We start from the raw sequence: 18,696 nt of genomic DNA, 5'->3' as shown, positions 1-18,696 counted from the left end.
TGCTTTTCGGCATTGAAAGAATGATACAACAAAAACAGTTTCAAACAAATTAACCATGGAGCATATTCTATGCAAGTATCACTTTAACTAACAACCTTGAAACTATGAACTTCAGTCTAACTGAAACTGATTTGTTATTTCCAGTCGGCGTGTTTCGATTTAAATTCCCGGTACACGGATTCAAGATCATGGATCATTGACAATTTTGTACAATAACACATTTTCAGATCAGAGGAGCGTTCCCGTGCATTGACATATAATATAGTGCAGTCATACTGCGTACAGGACTTGCCCGTGCATTGATATTTGAGCAGTCATTTTTATGTAGGACCGTGCCCGAGCATTGTGATAGAATATTGTGCCATCATTTCTTGAACCTACAATCATCTTAAAATGTCTACTTGTGCCTTCGCTAGTTCGATGCTGCTCCTGAGTGTACTTCTAGTCGGTGAGTGTTTTGTTGAATCAACTTCAGCGTATAATTATCCATAGATGACTGAGTTGTAACAAATTAATCTCAGTGTAAAGTAGGACTAAACTTGGTTTTATTGAGTATTTGAATGTTATCGTGTCAAATGAAAAGGGATTCATAAAAACATTACTTGATTGAAACTTTAAAAGGCTTTTGGTGCAGATTTTCTTCCAGTCACTCACTTTCATCATGCTTATTATCTATGTCTTATTTTTGGGGTCGTACATTTTGAATAGCATTTTAAATTGCTAATTTTAAATATTCGAGAATAAAGTTGTTAAATTTCATTCAATGTATTGCCCCTCATTTATAAGTAAATAAAACTAAAACCCTTTGATTTTTGAGACCCGAAATTAAACTGTGCCCGTATCATTGTGAATTGTCCGTGAGACATTATCAAATAAGAAAATTTGCGCATTGGCCGTTTTGAAAGATCATCATCTGACAAAATGCCTTCAGAGAAAAACAAAAACATGAAAACCAAACGGATTTTTTTTCGGGAGAAATGGGGCGATACATTTTGAGACTTATAAAACTTATAACGATCGAAAAGTCATTATTTATTCTTATTTGGTTAATCATTTCTGAACAACTGTGTTGTAGCAGTCAATGGAAAATGTGTAAGTAGTCAATCTTGTCTCCACCCACCATCTCACAAAGTATATGCAAATGATAATAAAACTATTGTTGTTAGTGGTACACAATTATTGGGTGTTATGGAGCGATTCAAAACTTCAAGTATCAATGCAAGATTCTTACGTTTGTTGATTAAATGTTAACATCAACAATATGACAATTATATTTGTTTCAAAGTTATTAAACAATAACTCAATCTCGAGAGCCTTTTTGCTATTGGTTATCTAAAAAATACTGTCTTCTTTATTGTGATAGTTTATGTAATGCTGTTGAATTAGCCAGAATGCTTGACACTTTTTCATATCATTACCTTACAAGGGTAACATTTTCTTCAAACTTAAAGGGAAAGTTTACTTTCGATTTGTGGAATCGTTCGAATGTTTCATTCCAATATAAATGTAGATAGGACTATACAGAAAAACCCAACCATGAACATTTCATTTATAAATCGCCAAATTTAATTTGAAAATTTCCGAAAATCTGAAGCGATGTCCACGCAGGAAGAAAAATCCCTTATAGGAATGCACTGTGAAGGGTTACAGCGGTAACGCTCCTTGTCTTTTGTTTGGGTGATAATGCATTATCCCACTACCTGCTGCACTCTTACAATGCAAGTTTTTATTGTCATTACTTTTCAGAGTATATGCGGAAGCGTTGCCGCCACTCTCTCTGATCGTGTACGTACACAATAAAGCTAAACGTATTATAAAGCTAAACGTATGATGTACATACACGATAACTTATCGTATACGTACACGATCTTGTTTTATTCATGTGGCAGCAACACGCTTCCATATTTATATACCAAAACGTATACAGACCATTATAAAAAGGTTAACTGTTACACAATATGCTACAATGGAGGAATGTTGGACTTGATCCTAAATCGAAAAGAAAATAACATACACTTGAAACCCTCAAGCTTGGGTCATTTTTGGTTGCAACGCCCCGTGCGTTGTTATTACATGCTTCAAAACTTTTTTAATAAATGTAAAATAGTTTTGTTCTTCTTTTTAACGAATTGTTTTGAATGTAAGTGTGTTGTAAACAACATTTTCGGGGATGGTATGGGTGTAAGCTCAATTTGGTTTCATCTAGCATTACCAATATTGACGTACCGAGTACACAGAGTATACTGGCCGAGTTTTGTCCCGTCCCCTTCTAGTCAACACTGACCCCCTTGTTGATTGGCAACCCCACTAGAACATTAGGTACTATGCCATTGGCCTTTGCTGCAGGGTTTCAATTGAAGTAATGGTGTATTTTGTTTTGTTTGCAGGACTTTGTCTGGCTCATCCAATCAGCAACCAGGAAACCCAAGGATCATACTTAGACGGTGACTATTCAAACTCAGTTCATTCCTTTCTCTCTTACGAATTATTTTGTATTATCAAAGGACATTTTTTGCAAAAAAGTAGTGTTCTCCATGTTCATCCTCAATACCAAAGCTTGCTTTCATTGAAAAGAGAAATATCGGATCATTCTAATGACTGTAGGATTGTTATTATGCAATCACTTCAAATTAGAGTGGAAAGATCCGAGTTACCAAACACATATACGGAGCAAAAACGTGTTCATGTTTAATACAGAACTTTCTGAGAAAACAAAGACCAAGAACGTGGACATTTATTGGCTTACTTCATTGTTTTTATCGAAATATATGAAAGGAATGCATATTGTGTTACCTATGTTCAAAGAGATCTTTAAGATAATAAAAAGGTAGGTTTGCAATATTATTTCTATCATTCTAGAGATCGTTGGTTTTAAATGTGGTTCCATTACCAATTATTCAGTGATTGTGTGCCCCTGAAGTGTCGTGAGGATGGCTAGTCCGAATTGAGCCGATTTGATATGAATATCACATTTATATTTAAAAAAAGTCATTTATTTCTAGAAATTTTAAAAAGGTTGTTTGTTTTGCATGATGAAAACTTCCGGTTATAATTATGATCAGTTAAAAACTATATAAGCATTATTCACTGACATCCATATTATGTCCTGTATAAATCCCTTTATAAGGGAAGGAGTCAATTAATGATGGCTTATTAATTAATTGAGTCATTTCTCCAAACCCGGTTTAGTCTAAATCATTTATATTATAAAAGTGACTATATAAGGAAGTTAAGACCCCGGTCCTTTTTATTTTGTTCCTCCAATGGAGGTTGACATATCTGTATAACTTGAACAGGTTTTAAGCTTGTGTTGTAGGATAAAAGCCGCCAACCAACAATTATTTACAAGCAACTTTTTTAAAAGATGTATTATGCATTGCTGTCACAATTATGCAAATTGTTGTTATGTTTTAGTTTTTTTAAACTGCAAAATTGTGCCTTAAAACGTTCAGAGGTACATCCTTCCAACCCCCTCCCAGCCCCCCCCCCCCAACAAAAGAGAGGGGGGGGGACAACAAGTATTATTATAAACTTCGTTAAACCTAGCCTTGTTCTAAATAATTTTGCTTACGTTTTGTTTTAAACTAGAGAATGGAAGTAAATGATTTACCATCTAAAAACGCAAGGATGTACTTTCACTTTAGATTTTAATGTAATGATTGTTTTATTGACTTATTTCAGGACCAGCATGTACCATTGGACCGTTGGGAATGGAGAGTGGGGCGATCCCTGATGGGAGTATTACTGCATCATCATCCTATGATTCGGTGTCACATGTTCCTCAAAAAGCTCGACTCAATGAAGGCAAGTCATACTCCATTTCCGTTTAACTGCAGGCAGAACTTGCTGACCTGATCCACATACTAGTCTTATCTACTCACTTTATCCCTCCTGGTTTAAGTTTAACCTGTGCGTGGATAGCAGTAATTGTCTGAAATTATGTTTTTTGTGTGTTTGCTACGAACTAAGGGGAAGCGTATCTAGGACATACAATATTATTAGCTGTTCCGATCCAGTCGGAACAGCTATTGTTTTCGTCGAGATTTTGATTATTTTGATTATTATTAGCTGTTCCGATCCAGTCGGAACAGCTACTGTTTTCGTCGAGATTTTTATTATTTTTATTATTATTAGCTGTTCCGACCGTCCGTCGGAACAGCTATTGTTTTCGTCGAGATTTTTTTAACGTTTTAGAAACGTTTTTTTTTCTCAAAACGCCATAGGTTTAACGCACGACTTTTTTGTGGCAAGATAATCTTAGAAACGGTAGAAATGAAAGACTTGAGTTCTATATTAAATCGAAGCTTAGTACGTAACTTAGTTTTTCTACGTATGATTTTTAATCTCTTAATCAATTAGATGAGTTATTAAAGATATGAATATTTAATTAGGAAATCTTGTTAACAGCATATCTCCCAAAATAAACGTCCGATTTTCAAAAATTCTTCATATATTGATTCTCTGGGTATTGAAGATGTGCAAAATGAAGTAATTTTATATCTCACGTCATCTTGTAATTATTTTTATTAAATGTTTACAGTTATTATGTAACGAATAAAATCGCGACGTCTGGGTTGATAGATCCAATGGGGCCGCGGTTAAACGCGGGTGCTATTACCCAAGTGATCTGAGTGCGAATCCTCCGGGAACCTCGACGAAATCAATATATAGAGGCATACATTTTACATTTTTTTTACAATCAGAAATATGTACCTACATTAAAACGATCTGTACAACATGTTCTTTTTCCCCAAATTTTTGGCTCATGAGAAGCTTCTTTCCTGGAAAATAAAACGGCGAGATTTTGTCCTCGCGCAGCACGATCTTTGGTGTACGTTCTTGTATGGAGGAGAGTCTACATACATGTACATGGTTCTACGTTACGAAGCATGGAGGGAAGATAATGATAGTTGAAAGCTTGCCGTGTTGTTGAAGTTTTTTAAGAAAGGAGTAAAAATAAATGTCACGAAAACTATTTTAGTCTCAGTTTTAGCATGGAGGTAGAAATGGCACATGGTTTTAGCAAAGCATGTAAAAACGTATTAAGCTATGAATGATTTACGGGTAAAGTCACCTTGTTTGCGCCGAGGACCAATTGCCTAAACTAATTCCAGTGTTTCACGTTACGTTCGGAAATTAGACCATGACAAACAAAAACTCTTTGACAGGAATACAAAAGCAGAGATTTGATTATGCTGATCGTTTCTCTGGTGGTTGAGTGGCTCAGTTTTATAGAGCTGCTTATAATAAACAGGCAAAACATTTTGCTTTACAAAATTGCAGAAATTGAGCAGAACACCTGGATTCACAACTTGAACATGAGGCATGGTTAAGCTGCTTTTTGTGTTTAAAAAGCTATTATGTAGTTTGGTCCTGGGCCAATGGCTTTTAAAGGAATGAATCGCAGCGCTTACGTAATCAGGGAACTGTGCTTACCAGGGAATGTGTTCTTCACGTCACAATTCGCATAAAAAATTGCTACAATTGACTAATTGTGCTCAACTCCTGCGAAACTTTCACTGCGAAAACAGTGACTTAAAAATTTGATTTGCATTCGCAGGAAAAACCGTGCTTTACTTGAGACAAAAGTACGCAGTGGCGACTAGAAAGTGTGCTTTAGTGTTAAAGTCGCGACTACAATTTATTATTTGAGTCGCGATTACTGTTTTTCTCTACTCCGTTATAATCGTGTCCACACATCGACTACAAAATTTGTCCCGACTACCTGTTTGGTGAACCAGTTGTGTTGGTTACTACTATTCGCAACATAATTAATATTGCCCTTGCGGCATAGCGGCAAAAATCTTGAGAATCCGTACTTTATCTCGACAAGTGTCGTAGTTAGGTTTGAAGTGCGACTAGTCGAGTAGTAAATTTCACTAGTCACACCCATTCGCAACATAATTAATATTGCCCTTGCGGCACATAGCGGTACAAATCTTGAGAATCCGTATTTTATCTCGACAAGTGTCGTAGTCAGGTTTGAGGTGCGGCTAGTCGAGTAGTAAAATTCACTAGTCACCCATTCACAACAAATTAATATTGCCTTTGCGGCACATAGCGGCACAAATCTTGAGAATCTGTATTTTATATCGACAAGTGTAGTAGTTAGGTTTGAGGTTCGACTAGTCGAGTCATGATGGCAACTTGCTTAATGAAAAAGATTCAGTGCTCTGCAGAAGCATTGAGTTCTGCGCTTACGTCAAGCGAAATAGACTGCTTATAGCAGTGATTTCGTTTGTTTGTGTGCTTCCAAGTTCGCACATTATTTTCCAAGCTTGCACATCACAGTAAAGCGGAAAATGGTGATCGTAAGCGCAGACTTTGGTGGTCATGAGAACCATGTAATTTTGCCCTGTTAGTAGGTTTGGTAAGGCCTGCACTTCAAACATGTAAAGTCATAAAAGATTGTTAGTACATGAGGGGAAATCTTGTGAAACTGGTCCAATTTGACTCTGCTTCACTGCGTAAGCAAAGAATTGACACATCAGAAGCGCGGATATTATCGCTTACTTACAGCATATTTCACAGCTTAGCAGGGATATTTTTGCTTGTGCGCGGGGAAACTTATCATATGTAATCTTTGCTTTGAACAAATTGTACAGATATTTCAGCGCCTGCACAGTAAGCGGAGAATGGTGGTTGTATAGTAAATGGGCAGAGTTTGGTTGAAGCAGACAGAGCCATCAAACTGGGCCGTGTTCTATAGGGAAATTATAATTTGACATTTTATGACAGTTTTGGTCTCTGCGACGTACACATACAAATACAGAGTCAGATACAGACATTACGGTGCAGAAATCGTGCAATTGAAATGTCTCATAAGAGCGCCCCCTATCGGCAGGAGTAGGAAAATAAAGGAGTATCCTACAAATTAATTATGTGTTTTTAAACACGTAAAATAATATCAAATGGAAGCTTTAGGATGTTTAGCTTAATTCCTATCATAAAACATATTAAAATTATTTTTTAATTAACCACCAGTGACCCTCATATGCATATTAGTTAGGAAATCTTTGCAGCATCATATCTCAAGAACTTCACGGCCGACTTTTCAACTGTTTGTTTTTAAAGACTCCTTGGGGGTTGGAGATTAATTTGACAAAACTGTGACCTCAAGTTGACCTCTACTTCCGCGTCAACCGGAAGTGTCACCATATCTCAAGAACTATACAGCAGATTTTCAAAATATTTTCAGTTATAAACTCCTTAGGCATACAAAATTAACTTTAAAAAACCGTGACCTCAAGTTGACCCTACTTCCTGGTCAACCGGAAGTGGGACCATATCTCAAGAACTATACAACAGATTATAAATTTTGGTTCAGTTATATAGACTCCTTGGGCATTCAAGATTAGTTTGAAACAACTTTGACCCCATGTTGACATTTACTTCCGGGTCAACCGGAAGTGAACCCATATCTAAAAAAGTACAAAGCTAATGTCCAAACTTCAGTTGTAGACTCTTAGGCAATAAATATTAGCTTTGGAAAACTGTGACCCCAAGTTGACCTCTACTTCTGGGTCAACCGGAAGTGGGACTATATATCAAGATCTACACAACCGATTTTATAGACTCCTTGGCATTGCAGATTAATCTTTGGTAGCTGTGGGCCCATGTTGACCTTTACTTACGGGTCAACCGGGAAGTAAAACCTTATAACAAGAGCTACACAACTTTTTTGAAACCTTTTTTTCAGTTATATATTCCTTGGGCAATGAAGCACATAATCCAAGCAAAACAACAAGGAACAGCTTCGTGTTTGTTCACAAACACTTAATGTCTAGTTATTATTGTGGTTTTAATAAAAAAACTGCTTATTTCAGACTACTAACTAAATTACAAAACAGTGTAAAGTAAACCGTTTAAATAAAACAGAGAGGTAATTAAAAAATCAAAGCACATTAAAATATTGCACAAAAAGAAGCACACTGACCATGGAGTCCATATTATACCAATTAAACTACTAGGTAATAATGGAAGTGACCTCAGGGAAGTGTTACATTAATTATAAACCCCTATATGTTTGCGACGAAATAATCGAAATATACCATTTGTAGGAAGTGATGATCTACTTTGAAAAAAATGTTTCATTGGAATGGATAAGGGATTGATTCTAAGTTCTGCTAAAGAATAGCATTCAACCGCGACGTTTGTTTTTATACACAGGAAACAGCCACTGGTGGATACCAACTGTAGCGGATGTAGCAGACTCTTGGATTCAAGTTGATCTAGGACTGCCAGGCCCAGTTGTTACTGGACTGATAGTACAGGGTCATCCAGGAGCCTCCATGCAAACCTTCAGCGTAAAGTACAGTTCAACGGGAGAATCTGAAAGCTGGCATAACTTGGAGAATGCAGACGGAGATACCATACGGGTCAGAGACCTTTTCTTGTATCTCCCTATAGTCTCTATTAAAGACGCTAGTTGGTGCATGTAATAGTCACCGGTTAGAGGGCGCAACACCGACTGGCTCAGAGCACAGACCTAAGGGAGCGTCTCAAAAGTCGGATCGCTTGGAACGTCCAGCCGGGCATACTCCGTGTCCCCGCTGGATCGCGGGCATATCCCCGTTTGGACGTTCCACCGCGGGCGCTGTTCCCGCATGTTCTCGGGCAAGAAATCTATGCATTCCCATTGGGACGGGTGCCCGGTTTTACCCATTTGGGAACTCGGCCTGTATGCGAACGTGTAATTTCTATCAAAATGGCGTCTCGATCCCGTACGTCGCTGGTGAATTCCAATAAGTGACGTTTTTCCTTTGATAAACTTAACACTATGAAAACACAACAATCTTTTTGAAGAGGGGTTGGCATTTACGTTTGTAGTTGGATGCAAAACATGAGATTTATTTTGATTTGAAGGGTAGTGTAAACTGGGTTCGGCGACGCAAGTGTTTCGACGTTTCGCCCATGTGTACGACGGTCGGTAGGATGGAAGGTTAAGATTTGCCGGAACTACTAATATCTGATTACCCAGACTTGAAATACATGATTATCCAGACCTATCAAATTTAAAACAATCTCAGTCATTGGTCACCACTTAACTGCAGTTTAAAATGACACTACATCTATGAAGTGTGGAAATTATGTAAAATATAATAATCCTCCTATCCTATATTGTACTATGAAATAACGTTAATAATATATTAAGGTAGTCTGGATTTGAGGAAATTGCGGGGAGCGTGAGTCACGTAAAGGAACATTATCGCGTTTAATATTCCAACCAAATTGACAACATATTTAAAAGAAGTGGAATTGTTTCAGACTGGTTAAAACATTGATTTATGAACCTACCTTTTGTTGTTGTTTGTTTACTCCTTGACTGAGTCAACGCAACTCCGGCAATGGAGCACAAGCATATGCACGCAATCGGGCACAAATTAGCAATGTGCGAATGTTCCCACTAGTGATCATTCGTTTTACACGTTCAAAGCACCGTAGCACGTCCAGATCTTGCCAATGCCCAATTACAAGCTGGATACTGAAGGCTCCACCCTACTCGGACCGTTGTCTTTGTTAAACGCTATACATATTCATATTATGTTCAATAGAGCAGGAGAGCTGGAGGCATGGTAGGCCCCAGGAAAATTCTCTTATTGTCTGCTCCTTGTAAAGCATGCAGGTAGCGGACAATCACTCACAAGACAGTGTAGTGTTAGCATTCACTATAGAGGAAAGATTTACTAAGAATTGCTGTTGTCCACTAGTGCCCAGCCAAATTTAACCAAAGGAAAAAAGCGAAAAGGGGAACTTTTTGTAATTATTTTAAAGTACCCTCTTAAACTTTTTTTGCAAAGAAATGTATGTTAAGAAGGGGCTGATGGTCGAAGCATGTTGGGTGTCACTGTGGCCGAATAACATAAGGATTTATTTATAACTATTAAAGCTGATACTTCAGCGTCCTTACTTACTGTTATTATGTGCAAACACAAAAACACCATATTCATATCATAGGATTGAAACTCCAAAATCCAGTAGGGATCACACAAAGGAGGGTTTAAAAAGAGAAGAAAAAAAGGAATATAATTGTGTAAGTGACCAACTAATCTTATTTGAATGTGAACAGCAGACCTGAATATCATCAGAGCTGAACGTAATCTTATTTGAATGTGAACAGCAGTCCTGAATATCATTACAGATGAACGTAATCTTATTTGAATGTGAACAGCAGACCCGAATATCATCCCAGATGAACGTAATCTTATTTGAATGTGAACAGCAGTCCTGAATATCATCACAGATGAACGTAATCTTATTTAAATGTGAACAGCAGTCCTGAATATCATTACAGATGAACGTAATCTTATTTGAATGTGAACAGCAGACCCGAATATCATCACAGAAGAACGTAATCTTATTTGAATGTGAACAGCAGACGCGAATATCATTACAGATGAACGTAATCTTATTTGAATGTGAACAGCAGTCCTGAATATCATTACAGATGAACGTAATTTATTTGAATGTGAACAGCAGTCCTGAATATCATTACAGATGAACGTAATCTTATTTGAATGTGAACAGCAGACCCGAATATCATTACAGATGAACGTAATCTTATTTGAATGTGAACAGCAGTCCTGAATATCATCACAGATGAACGTAATCTCATTTAAATGTGAACAGTAAACCTGAATATCATTACAGATGAACGTAATCTTATTTGAATGTGAACAGCAGTCCTGAATATCATTACTGACGAACGTAATCTTATTTGAATGTGAACAGCAGACCCGAATATCATCACAGATGAACGTAATCTTATTTGAATGTGAACAGCAGACCCGACTATCATCACAGATGAACGTAGTCTTATTTGAATGTGAACAGCAGACTTTTTCTTTACAAGTTTAGCACACCTACATTGTTAGACTCCAACTGCCCAACCAAAGGGACTTGCACATGTTGGATTGAGTTCACAAGTAGTGGTATTATACTGTATAGGCTATTGTTGCATGTTTTTTTTTTTACACACCCTGCTTGCTTAGTAAATCTTTCCTTTATAGTGAATGCTAACACTACACTGTCTTGTGAGTGATTGTCCGCTACCTGCATGCTTTACAAGGAGCAGACAATAAGAGAAATTTTCCTGGGGCTTTCACATGCCTCCAGCTCTCCTGCTCTATTGAACATAACATGAATATTGTATAGCGTTTAACAAAGACAACGGTCCGAGTAGGGTGGAGCCTTCAGTATCCAGCTTGTAATTGAGCATTGGCAAAATCTGGACGGTGCTTTGAACGTGTAAAACGGATGATAACTAATTGGACGTCCAGGCAGATCGTTCCCGTTGGAACGTTCCCAAGGGAATGGTCAAAATATCATGCCGCCGTGTCCCAACGGGCATGCGGACGCGGTCCACCGAAAAAGGAACGTTCAAATGGGAACGTTCCGTGTTGACGGGAACGTTCCCGACTTTTGAGACGCTCCCTAATAACTCAGAGGGACTGGGCAAATCGAAATGTTTATTATATATTGATATCTCTTCTCCGTAATTCGTATTGCGGTGTCGGCGACTAGTCAAAGTAACGTCGCCGAAAAAAACCTATATTCCATGACAAATACGAACAAACGCATCATGGTGTTGATCTAAAAATACAAAATATACAACTATAACTTCTAAATCAAACTATTTCAAACCAATTTTCTTAGCTGGCAATGCTTTCAAATACCCAAAGTAACATGTATCAAACCACTTATCCAAGTCATGTCCAATGCTCACTATGTGCTCGCTTGTATGATAAAACTATGAGGCTCAATGGTTCAAGTTTGACCGAAAATACGAGTTAGCAACTTTCTTATTTTCCCAAGTATCGCTAAATACACCCGGCCCATTTTTGCGCAATAACATTTTGAACCTTACGACAATATTTAAGTCGAGTCCCTCGTGTGTTAAGTTAGAGTCCGAGTCCGAAGGGGAGTCCGCCGGGTTATTTTCCATCATACAGTCATATAATACAGGATGAAATTAATCGAACGGTTTCAAAAACCAAATATAAATCTTGCCTTTAATCCAACATGTTTATTTAGAATCATGTTCGAATGAAAATCCCAATGTATTGACACTCGATTATTGCAGCCTCAGCTGTATACAGGTAAAAAGACACTCTTCAGACCTTTTCACACTACAAAACCATTTCCCGGGAAATAAACTCCCTGGAAAATTCCGGGAGTTTTTGACCCCAGCGCCACCCAACCGGTGTCACTATCCAACTAATGGTAACTCATGGGATTACTATTTCCGTGGTTAAATTCCTTAACCCTACCCCTGAGCAGGGTTATTTATTTCCCGGGCATAAGTTATTACCCGAGAAATTCCCGGGAGTTTGTTTATGTAGTATGAAAAGATCGACCAAAAGTTCCTGGGATTTTTCCTTTGAAAAGAGCTTTGTAAGTAAATTATCCTTAGATCGGAATAATATGAAATACATTTAATGACTATGCTGCTCACAAGAAGAGCCTCAAGTTATTTCTCTTTGATTTCTGTTTTAGTTTAACGGGAATGTGGATGGTGGTGAACGAGTAACTGTCAACCTCCCTGAGATATTGAGGACCAGATTCCTTCGAATAATGACACTCACTTGGACTAATTCCTATCCTTATTTTACCTTTGAAGTTCTTGGATGCCGAGGTGACGTTCAAACTTTCAGAATTATGTTTTAAGCAAACGTAAATGAGTGAAATAGTTATTCAAATATTAATTTGTTTTTATTTGAGGAGCAGACAACAAAGCATAAGGGGAGAAGGGAATAATGTAAAGAAACTAATAAATAAAGACCAAAAAAGAAGAAATCTTGTTGACATTTTAACTGGAACTTTATTGTCTCAACAAATTAAATTCGTATTACAAAATAAAAAACCAGGTCTAATTGTGTACAGACATCAAATTAACTTTGCAATGGGAAAATACAAAGCAAAGAACTATCTAAGAAATGGAGGATTGGGGGAACGACCGAGGGAGTCAAAATACATTATCGCCGAATTTGTATGTATATCAAACTGTTATAGTGCTCTCAATGGCAGTTGAATAAGTCTCCCATTGTCACATTTATGGCTTAGCAACGTTTGTCCTCTCCCTTATGGTAAACAAGGTAAACCGAGACATCAATAAGTCTATTTGATGTTTAGTGGACACATTGAGACACTTTTTGGTTTCGGTAAATGTGTTTGTCTACGCTCGAACCAAACATTGCACTCCTGAAGTGGCCGCCGTATCTCAACGAGTCTAATAATTACATCGATGAAGTATTGATGGATATAATTATCATATTATTGAAAAAGTAAAAAGCTGATAATCACAAGCGTCTGAATACTCGGATGACAGTGGGTCATTGTGAATGAATCTACAGAGTGAATGTTAATAGCTGAAGTTCAAAGTTTATTTTCTAGTTCATGTTGATATCAAAACGTGTACAATAGACAAACACAGATAGAGAATCCTCACTAGGTCTGATGCCAAAATCAATCAGCCTATACGGGATGTGAACCATGGCTGAGTTTCATAAAAAGGTAAAGAGAGCTTTTTTATGCCACCCATTCCACTGGACCCCACTTACAAATGTTGTTCGCAACCCCTATACACATTGGGCCGACCCTGTATTTATTTACACTGGCCAGAAACAAAACTTATACCAAAACAAAGTATTCTGCTTATTCAGAACAAGCCCAACTTGTAAAATTCAAAAGTCTCTAAATTATATTCAAATACAAATTATGAATGACTCTTCTCAGATGGCTGAGAAACGGCTGAGAAGATTATATTTAATGTTGTTCCGAACATTAATAAAAAAAAAGTACTTAATAATATTAAGTGCTCTAGACGCAGTAGCTTTCCCTACCCATTTATTATTAATTTAAATCAATTAAAAGGTCAAGTGTCAATCGTCGTTTAAAAACAGTGGAAACAAAAAAAAGTGGGATTTTGGGTTTCAATGCTCTTGTTTATATACATATTTTACAAACATTAATTTTGTAACTTCATCACGATGAGGTAAGTTTGTTCTAAAATCCTGGTGTCACCGTGTTGATGATAACAATAAAAGTCGTGGACAAATTGTATTTTATCGACCCGGTAGTTTATTTGCACTCAGCGAGGAGCAGGTGAACTAGAGCAACAAATAATGAAATAGATAATTAATACATAAATACATAATTAACTCAATAATAAACAAAGTACAAGAAAGATATTTAAAGAAAACTTGCAATCAGAGGTTTCCGGAAAGATTAAATATAATGTAATCGAAGGCTTCCGGAAAGATTATACGAAAATGAACGGTAAAATAGTTTCCAGAAAAGATTAGAGAAAATAAGCAATCGGGGGTCTCCAGAAGGATTAAAGAAAGCAATTTTAAAAGCTTAAACAAAACTACTTCGCAACAATTTGGTATTAAACGATGAACAATTATAACAATAAGACTGAACTAAATTGACACTTACAAATTGTTACCGGGGAAATCACTTCAACACAGTGGGAACATACAGGAGTTTACAGGAGTTAAAATGAGTCTACGGCGGCAGATATAACAAAACTGTTGGAAAATACACACATGAAAATAATTTAATTTAAAAAACAAATACGTTGGGTGCAAAATAGGACTTAGAAGAATAAACAACTTTACCAGTCGCACCATAAAACCTTAGTGTCGGATCGATTTTGGATCCCGAATAATTCAATATACGGCTGTAGGAAGAACCAGGAAAATAGCTCCAACTAGCCCAAATCATTGAAAATAGAAAGGAAGTAATTTAACGGTAACCAATAAATGTATACAATTGAAATAAGTGACATTAAATATTGTACAATGAAGAAATACTACTTACGAAAACGGCAATGAAACTAGCTTGGGTTGACTACAGAAAATACGGCGAACTTAACCAAACGAAACCAGGAAAAGAAATGACTAAGAAATACCGGTTGCATACAGAACTGTGGGCTTGCCACACCCTAAACAAGATTCCTAAGATGCCAGCAGGTGATTGGCTGTGGTCCCTGAACTTTGACTTTATGCAAACAAGGATAAGCTGTTAAACGTAAGAGAAACGTGTAAATTATAAACAACAATATAAACACATCACCGGTGGGAGACGACACCTGGTTTATATTTCCAAGAAGCTTTAACGAAGCCAAATAACATAATTTAGATTTATTTAAAGCGGTATTGTTTACCTAAAAAATCACCACACAATGTCTACCTTGTAATGTCAGACCAACCGCAGACAGACAGCGTGACAGCCAGACAGACAGCATGACCGACAGACAGACAGACAGACATACCAGGACAGCAAAGCAAAACATACTTTCCTGTGCGTATTACAAACATTGTATTGAAGATGGTATCATCCGGCTAGCTGGAGGTGATGACGTACTTAGAGGTCGAGTCGAGATTTACCATGACGGTGCTTGGGGTGCGGTATGTGATACAAACTGGGACATACAAGATGCGACTACTGTATGTAGGCAGCTTGGTTTCCTAGAGGCAAGTGAGGCAAAGATTGGATCATTTTACGGAGCGACAGAACTTCCTATTGTAATGGATCGAGTTGCTTGTAAAGGGACGGAGCCATATCTTTCAAGGTGCTCATTTCTGTGCAGGGAAAATAATCCATGCACCAGCACTGCTGGAGTAATCTGCAAACCAAGTAAGAAATTTGTATTGCTTTAACTATTGTATTTTATTTGTTATCCGATAGTCGTTGGACTGCTGTCTTGAAGCTTGTGGAAGCCTGCAGTTATCTCAGACATAAAAACTACCGGTTACAATTTTCATTAGAAAAAAAATCAAAGCTAATGTTGCATTAATACAATCGATACCTTCACTTTGGCCTGAAATATAGCGACGGATCATTTGACACTTATCTTTCTCAAAGAAGACTTTTCTCTAACTGTAGGCCTATAGGGTCTACTTGGTTGGATAAAATAAAGACATTTGCCCATAAAACACTTATTTTTTAAACGTTTAAATCGTCGAATGGTTTTGTGAGACTCACTCCTTCAACTTTCTTCCTTAAAGGCAGTGTACACTATTGGTAATTGTCAAAGACTAGCCTTCACAGTTGGTGTATCTCAACATATGCGTAAAATAACAAACCTGTGAAAATTTGAGCTCAATCGGTCATCGAACTTGCGAGATAATAATCAATTATAATCAACGATGCAATCAATTTCAAAACAAGGGGTCAAATTGATACTCACTTAAAACTCGTTCGATTTGGCAACAATATAGCGAGTTCAACTCTCATCTTTATAAACCATCAGATGATGTAAGGCTTGTGGATGGACCGACCAGGGGAAAGGGTAGAGTGGAGATCATTGTGGATGGTACATGGGGCGCCATCTGCGACAATGAGTGGGACTTGACTGATGCTGGGGTCGTCTGCAGACAGCTGGGTTATTCTGGTGCCACGCATGCTGAGGTGGGTGCTTTCTTCGGTCAAGGCAGTGGTCCTAACCTCATGGATGGGGTTATCTGTGACGGCTCCGAGGCCAAAATCACCGACTGTCCATCGCATTGCTGGGATAAACCCAAGTGCACAAACGCAGAAACTGCTGGAGTAATCTGTGCTAAAGGTACTTGCAAACCGCATCCATTGTGCTCATATTTTTCAAAGTATGTTACATAGGGAGCCCTAAAAAATCCATTGGGAATGAGTACTAAAATAATGTGATTGAAGAACGCGACATTTTTATTAACCTTGACAAATGGTTCCACTGTCATGGTATAGACTGTGTATTTATGTTCTATGAATGCAAGCAATGGGTCTGAGCGGATCTTTTTATTGTTTCGTTCTCAGTTAATAAAACCCAAGGTATTAAGAGATGATTAGGCCACTTATGACGCGGATTTTACACTTTGAAGACGGCATTTTCTTTGCAAACTCTTGGTGGCGCACTATATTAAACCTGAGCATTTCACAACTATCGTATTTGTTCATCAGGGATTTTTATATAAAATAAATCCGAATTCACTCCTTTCATTGCCCAAAATTCAAACCCTGTTCGAATTGTCAATAATCAACACAAGATGGCTTTAAAACTGACTGTTTGCATAAAAGTTTAATAAACATGAAATTTATTATGTTTACGGAAATATTCTTTTATATCCCAGCTTGGCGAGACAGTTTCTACGCTGAGGAAGCCCTGCAGTAGATGTTCGGGTAACTATAATGTTGGAGTAACAAACAAATTAATATCGAGAGGTCAAGGAAAGAGGTAACGAAATAAACATTGACTAAAAACAACACAGAGCATTTTGGAACCTTCAAATCTGTTTCCAATAGTTTTAGCCTATTCTAATAGCTAAGAATAATTATTATTGAATGAGCCCAACGTTATAAGGATTTGTGTGTGTTAAAAATGGTTGCCCGTCCGTCAGTTGATTTGCTGTTGTTATTTGTGAACATTACATGGTGGCTCAAAAGGCGGGGAGTGAGTCTGGCAGTTAAAGGAACACGTTGCCTTGGATCGGTCGAGTTAGTCTTTGAAAAGCGTCCTGTCCGTTTGTTATAAAATCGATATGGTTAGAAAGATAGTAGAATACAATGATCTACACAAAATGCCTCGAAATTGCGTAGTTTTCGTTTTACCTCGTCGACAAACACGGTCGGCCATTTATGGGAGTCAAAACTTTGACTCCCATAAATGGCCGACAGTGTTAGTTCGCGACGTAAAATGAAAACCGTGCAATTTTGAGTGATACTTGTGTGGATCATTATATTCTACTTTTAAAACATCTTTCTAACCATATATTTCATAACAAACTGTTTCAAACGCTTTTAATAGACCAACTCGTCCGATCCAAGGCAACGTGTTTTCTTTAAACACACGTCCCTGTGACGTTTGGAAACACACAAAGTGCACGGAATACCTTATTATTGGTTATTCGAAATCGATATCAACCTTGTTATCGAAAGCTTACACATTCTGTCTACCACCAATTTGAACTCTTGTTTTAAACTGGTTTAAAATCAACCTCTTGTACCACGCGGACTGGAGTACTAATTACAACCTCGTTTCTGTTCTTTTTATAGAAAGCGTGAATGGAGCCTGGGGCGCCAAACGGAAGCGGATTTTCAGAGTTAAACATTACACACGCCAAGGTCTTCCTAACTTTGGGCTGAAGTGTTTTGCTAAAGGACCTATAGTGTGCATGGCCGGCTCATTTATTAGTAAGAATACATGTAATAATCAACCAGATCTAATGATTCGTAATTTCAAGCCTTGTTATGAATACTCGATTTCAATTATAAACCAAAAGGTCTACCGTGAATAATACTCAGTATAATCAGTGTAGATGTAGTAAAATAAGTAGGCTACTCATCAGTCCTTTGATGTGGAGGTAGACGGTACTTTAAGGATAATCGTCTCTCTGGCAGGGAATACACGGCAGGTCTGTCCGTTCAGATGTATGGCATCAGTTCTGTACGTATACGATCAAGGGAATGGCGATTTGCGAAGAGACGTATCAAATCATGCTCTGTACAGGGAACAGAGTAGAATGCAGGGATGTGGTAATAGATTATGCATAACACCGGAGCAATTTGGTTAGGATGCAAAATCACATCAAAGTCATTACGCTTCTAATGAGAAACTTTTGAGACGATAGAGGGCGTCCCATTCTCTGCTCCTTTTCAACTTTCAAGTGTGTAACTAATTTTAAGTATATAATTTTAAGCCTAATTTCATAACAGTGATTA

At 37.5% G+C, this 18,696-nt stretch overlaps 1 protein-coding gene and 1 long non-coding RNA gene across 2 annotated transcripts; one reads left to right on the top strand and one right to left on the bottom strand.

Annotated features, from left to right (window-relative positions):
* Nucleotides 1-292: 292 nt before the first annotated feature.
* On the top strand, nucleotides 293-17,149 carry LOC117290938 (deleted in malignant brain tumors 1 protein-like). The gene is made up of 8 exons (XM_033772548.1): nucleotides 293-448; nucleotides 2,388-2,444; nucleotides 3,682-3,808; nucleotides 8,177-8,378; nucleotides 12,496-12,634; nucleotides 15,334-15,642; nucleotides 16,259-16,570; nucleotides 17,109-17,149. Exons 1-8 carry the CDS (start codon nucleotides 394-396, stop codon nucleotides 17,147-17,149), a joined length of 1,242 nt encoding a protein of 413 aa, XP_033628439.1. The 5' UTR covers nucleotides 293-393.
* Nucleotides 12,666-14,889, bottom strand: LOC117291750. Its single transcript, XR_004519191.1, has 3 exons — nucleotides 14,824-14,889; nucleotides 14,440-14,531; nucleotides 12,666-14,108 (listed from the first exon to the last, which is right to left on the bottom strand). It is a non-coding gene; the product is annotated as an uncharacterized LOC117291750 (long non-coding RNA).
* Nucleotides 17,150-18,696: the final 1,547 nt, after the last annotated feature.

Source organism: Asterias rubens, chromosome 1 (genome assembly GCF_902459465.1).
Source record: "Asterias rubens chromosome 1, eAstRub1.3, whole genome shotgun sequence".
Taxonomy (NCBI): domain Eukaryota; kingdom Metazoa; phylum Echinodermata; class Asteroidea; order Forcipulatida; family Asteriidae; genus Asterias; species Asterias rubens.
This window is presented reverse-complemented; position numbering and strand designations above follow the sequence as displayed.